The sequence below is a fragment of the Rhamphochromis sp. 'chilingali' genome (genome assembly GCF_963969265.1).
Source record: "Rhamphochromis sp. 'chilingali' genome assembly, chromosome: 19".
Classification (NCBI taxonomy): Eukaryota; Metazoa; Chordata; class Actinopteri; order Cichliformes; family Cichlidae; genus Rhamphochromis; species Rhamphochromis sp. 'chilingali'.
In genome coordinates this window covers 184,948-190,947 of record NC_137946.1, presented here as the reverse complement: position 1 = coordinate 190,947, position 6,000 = coordinate 184,948, and the positions used below count along the sequence as shown (strand labels likewise).

Genomic DNA, 6,000 nt, shown 5'->3' with positions numbered 1-6,000 from the left:
AGTTTACAAAGTACTGCCCCGTGGATGCTTCGCACCTCACTATGGAGACAAGCCTCTCCTGCACAGCCTCAGTAACATACCTGATGATTACTGAACACTGATCATAACCTGTGATGTCTTGGGTTGTGTCTAGCTGAACAGAAAACACCCCAGCTTTCTGGACATCACTGGCGAAGCTCTCTTGAATGAGATGGCCAAGTGCATCAATCACTGAGTTGACAGTTGTTTTGGAGAGTAGGGTGATGAGAGATCCTCTACCTCTTGATCCACTGGTCTGATGCAACTTCTTGCTTTTTTCAATGCAGTCATTCAAATGTTCTCCAAGGCACATATCATACTTGCCTAATAACACAATCAGTTCCAGAAAGTTACCATGATCGATGGTGTTATCACCCAAAGTGTATGCAGCCTCATTCTCCACATGCCTATAGCTGAGTCCCCTCTTCCCAAGTACTTTGATCACATCCACTATACGTTTTAAAACTTGCCGTCTTTTTTTCACTTGTGCTCTGTGAGCTGACTGCCAGCAAACAAGCTCCTGATGTTGCCTTTTGAGTGGTGTCAGTCCGCCTTGCAAATGCCAGACACACAAAGCAGAACAATAAATGGCATTCTTTGCAATAAGTAAGCCACTTCCTGTTGGTGCCATCTTTACAGCTGAACACCCTCATCACAACTGCACTGTTTGACAGGTTAGAGTGAAATGGCAATCATATCAATCATATCCAGTGCAGCATACAGAGAGATGAGACGACAAGGCTCTGGTTACATCAGTGCAAAGCAAGCTAATAAATAGATATAAAAATGAGACAAAAATACATAAATATACGCTTGAGAGTTACAAGAGTTACATATATATTTCACCTGTAATATTCTGAATATTTATAATTGAGCTAGTCGTATACATTTAGAGCTATTTCTTATATTTTGTCAACGTTGTAATATGTTGTATTATTCAATTTAGTTCAGTCTGTTACTGTTATTGCCCTGGAGCCACGGTAACCACATCTTTTCCTGAGATATTACACGGGTGAAACGTTGCCCTGCTTTATTTGGGACTACACAGCATTTTATATCCCAGCCTTTTGGATATTGAGACACAGAAATACACACACAAGAACAAACTCGTTTGATTATCTGTGTATGCATGAATCTATAATAAGTGCCAGACAGAATACGAGCTGTATTAACAGTAAACAGTAATATTACTAAGAAGGCGATCCAAAGTCACACCGCAGTGTGGCGCTGCAGCTAGCGCTGTCACAGCAAGAAACTTTATGGTTCCATGTCTGCTGTGGATATCTGTGGGGCATTTGCGTGTTCTCCGTCTGCCTGCGTGTATTTGCTCTAAATATTCGCCCTTTTCCCACAGTCCAAAGTCCTGCGAATTTGAGCTGATGGCTCTTCACTAAGCTAGACAAAGTGCTTACAGTTTATACCAAAGGCCTGCCTCCAGATGTTTTGAGTGTGCAAAACTAGTGCAGCATATACAACCTCATCATCCTCCTAAAATACACTGGAATACTCACAGGAATACATCGCAGTAATATAACGTGTTTACGTCTTTTCTTTATCTTGGAGTGTCGTTTTTATTTGGAATGAGGCATTCACTGAGCAGTATGAGACTAAGTTGTGGTTGTGCAGGATTCCCAGCAGCATTCCTGTAGGCTCCGCCAACAGCTGTCCAAGTGAGACTGTCCGGCAGAGCGCAGGCTAGAGGAGGGGAATGGGACCGAGAGCTAAAGCAGTGAGTTCATCAGGACAAACACACAACGGATACCGTTCCACAACAGGTATTCGAAGAATTTGAAGAGACAGCCAGACTTTTAGGGAATTCATTCAGCTTGAATTTTTAGGAAAACGGTATTCTGTGATGTCTTTCCAAGACCTTCGAGACTCTTTTGAAACGTTCTCGCAATACATGAAAACGGGGCGCAGTCGGAATAAAGAGCGATTGCAAGCCAGCCTGGCCGGGTTATGCGAGCTTGAGCTTCTCAAACAGAGACAAGAAAGCAGGGTGCTGCGCGCTCTTGGGATCAAGGACCCTTCGTCAACCGGGGGCCCGGATTGGGGAGCTCTATGCTCGGAACTTTGTGCTATGGACGCACCGAAAGGGAAGGAAAGCTGTGGTCTCAATCTCCACCATGTAAGTTCTATTTGTCCTAGCTTATTAGCCAAATTAATATTAAAGTTAGTATAGCCGATGTGATAGCCAGCTACTTTAAATTTCAGTTGATCCGTTTTCCAAAAGTTCGCATACGAAGACAGCTGATCCCATACATAAGGGTGTGTGTGTGTGTGTGTGTGGGGGGGGTTATAGAGGTGTGTAGTGCTAATACCCGTGCCTCGTTTCTTAGCATTTACTTGCGCTGACTTGTAGGGATTAATTGGCTTTGAAATAGCTTCTTGCTTTTACATTACGATGGTAACTATAACGACCTAGAACTGTCAGTATGCGAAAAATGTCGGTGGCTGCTCTTTGTGCGGGGTTAGTGCATGAAAACGTGGAGAGCCAGGCATACATTACCATTTTTGGTCAGTTTGGGGAGCTTCATTACATTATCCATTTTATGCTGAACACAGTGGCTTATCCAGAGATCTGTCTGTTGAGTTTGAATCATTTCTCACATGAAGACTGAGGTCATTATTTTGGCATTACACCAAACCATCTTTGACTCTTTAAAATGAATTCCACGAATCAACAGCAGATAAGAAGTTGCTCTGTGGCCTCAGGATGCAGATTCTCATTCAAATACCAAAGATGTTTCTTTTATATATTTATATCATTGTAAATTATACATTATGCTATATATTGCAGCACAATGTAGCATGGGATAATCATTTACAGTTTTGGAATTTAATACACTATTATTATCTCCAAGGATGCTGCACTTTGTCTTGGTTTTCACTTCCAGAAATAAAGATGCAATTAAAAAAATGTAACCATGTCAACAACAGTTTGTAGTTTGAAGTATAAGACACTGTTTTTCACATTATAAAGAGCCATATTCATTCTGTGCAAATTTGAAACTTTTACTGAAACGAGGTAACATCTGAAAGACAAGTAGCTGCCATTTCTATCGATAAATCTAGTGTGCGCTTAAAACATGAGTGAGACAAATGTCCTCCTGTAAAAGGATGCAGCAGATGAGCTGCTGACTGTGACAGTGAACAGTGTAAGACGTGCTACATGGTGAATGGTGGAGTTTGTCCGACTCGGGATAAATAGTTTAAATGTTACAACTATGCCATATAATTCTTTTTATATGACTTTGCACAACACTAGGAGCACTGGGAATACAGGGCTTGATTGTAAAGAAACAAATAGTTCCATCTTGTGACTTTCTCTCTATCTACAGAATTTAGAAAATGTCCAAACTACTCTTAAGGTTGCACACAACACTCTTCCCTAACCCCAAGAGAAGATATTGTGACTTGAACATTTGCCTCTTTGTTTTTCTTTCTGTTTTTTATGTAGCTCATCGGTTAATTCCTAAACCATGACACTTAATGCAGTGGCACTATGGCTTCATATTGGTTTCATATATAATTTGGACTGGTTGGGACTTATAGAGGTTAATGCTGAAATTAGTCATTCACCCCTTGCTCCCTTGTATTTGTTTATGTGTGTGGCAGTACTGGAAAAAAGGGACAAAAAGGCCTTATGTCTGCAATGTGGGAACAAAGACAACTAGACTAAGAAAAATATGATGCGTATGCATGAAGAGAGGGCATCTGTGTTTATTAGTGAGGAGTTGCTGACAGCCATGTGACAGCTGACAGCAGGTGGGGAAACAGAGCAACCTTCACAGTGGCCTCCAGCGTGTAAAGAGATTAATGAGAGGGCATGAGGCAATGTGAATGCATAATGTGTAGTGTGTCTGTGTGAATGCACTCTGGATTATCTAACAACTATGTTAATCATAACAGAGTCATGTCTAGGAACGAGAAGAAGTGCATTAAATTTCCAAGGATAACAACCTCAGAAAGTGACTTGCATTCAAAAAGTGTGGCCTTTGTGGGAATGTCTACATATAAGTGTTTATAGTTAGTATGTTAAAATGACAGCACAAATGTACAATCTCCAGTCCATGCTTTTTTCATCTGTGTATCGTCAAGCCAAATGTAAACATTCTCAATTTTAATATATGTGTTTTGTCTACATTTCACACCAAATACAGGGAGTGCAGAATTATTAGGCAAGTTGTATTTTTGAGGAATAATGTTATTATTGAACAACAACCATGTTCTCAATGAACCCAAAAAACTCATTAATATCAAAGCTGAATGTTTTTGGAAGTAGTTTTTAGTTTGTTTTTAGTTTTAGCTATTTTAGGGGGATATCTGTGTGTGCAGGTGACTATTACTGTGCATAATTATTAGGCAACTTAACAAAAAACAAATATATACCCATTTCAATTATTTATTTTTACCAGTGAAACCAATATAACATCTCCACATTCACAAATATACATTTCTGACATTCAAAAACAAAACAAAAACAAATCAGCGACCAATATAGCCACCTTTCTTTGCAAGGACACTCAAAAGCCTGCCATCCATGGATTCTGTCAGTGTTTTGATCTGTTCACCATCAACATTGCGTGCAGCAGCAACCACAGCCTCCCAGACACTGTTCAGAGAGGTGTACTGTTTTCCCTCCTTGTAAATCTCACATTTGATGATGGACCACAGGTTCTCAATGGGGTTCAGATCAGGTGAACAAGGTGGCCATGTCATTAGTTTTTCTTCTTTTATACCCTTTCTTGCAGCCACGCTGTGGAGTACTTGGACGCGTGTGATGGAGCATTGTCCTGCATGAAAATCATGTTTTTCTTGAAGGATGCAGACTTCTTCCTGTACCACTGCTTGAAGAAGGTGTCTTCCAGAAACTGGCAGTAGGACTGGGAGTTGAGCTTGACTCCATCCGCAACCTGAAAAGGCCCCACAAGCTCATCTTTGATGATACCAGCCCAAACCAGTACTCCACCTCCACCTTGCTGGCGTCTGAGTGGGACTGGAGCTCTCTGCCCTTTACCAATCCAGCCACGGGCCCATCCATCTGGCCCATCAAGACTCACTCTCATTTCATCAGTCCATAAAACCTTAGAAAAACCAGTCTTGAGATATTTCTTGGCCCAGTCTTGACGTTTCAGCTTGTGTGTCTTGTTCAGTGGTGGTCGTTTTTCAGCCTTTCTTACCTTGGCCATGTCTCTGAGTATTGCACACCTTGTGCTTTTGGGCACTCCAGTGATGTTGCAGCTCTGAAATATGGCCAAACTGGTGGCAAGTGGCATCTTGGCAGCTGCACGCTTGACTTTTCTCAGTTCATGGGCAGTTATTTTGCGCCTTGGTTTTTCCACACGCTTCTTGCGACCCTGTTGACTATTTTGAATGAAACGCTTGATTGTTCGATGATCACGCTTCAGAAGCTTTGCAATTTTGAGACTGCTGCATCCCTCTGCAAGATATCTCACTGTTTTTGACTTTTCTGAGCCTGTCAAGTCCTTCTTTTGACCCATTTTGCCAAAGGAAAGGAAGTTGCCTAATAATTATGCACACCTGATATAGGGTGTTGATGTCATTAGACCACACCCCTTCTCATTACAGAGATGCACATCACCTAATATGCTTAATTGGTAGTAGGCTTTCGAGCCTATACAGCTTGGAGTAAGACAACATGCATGAAGAGGATGATGTGGACAAAATACTCATTTGCCTAATAATTCTGCACTCCCTGTAGGGTTGCTCAAACACAGCAGCAAGTCTCTGCTGGTGTGGTTGGAATGGAGGGGTGGCTGACTAATCACTTATGTGAAGTTTCAAAATCAAAAAGTAATAGCTGTGCAGTTTCTGCAGTGTAATCACCCTACAAGCTAGCTGCTTGAAACACAAGTCCTGTAAGTCACAATTCCCACCAGCATAGAGCGATATCTATTTATTATCCAGGGTCAACATACAATTTACACTGTAGGCAACGTTCCCTCTAATTTTTCACGT

General features: G+C 41.4%; 1 protein-coding gene across 1 annotated transcript in view; it reads left to right on the top strand.

The window, feature by feature from the left end:
* The first annotated feature begins 1,694 nt into the window (after positions 1 to 1,694).
* The window catches only part of LOC308387183 (uncharacterized protein), a 30,065-nt gene continuing 25,759 nt past the window's right edge, over positions 1,695 to 6,000 (top strand). The window contains exon 1 of the mRNA XM_080867082.1: positions 1,695 to 2,146. Coding sequence (XP_080723208.1) covers positions 1,874 to 2,146 — 273 coding nt within the window. The 5' untranslated portion in view covers positions 1,695 to 1,873. The remainder of the gene's footprint in view (positions 2,147 to 6,000) is intronic.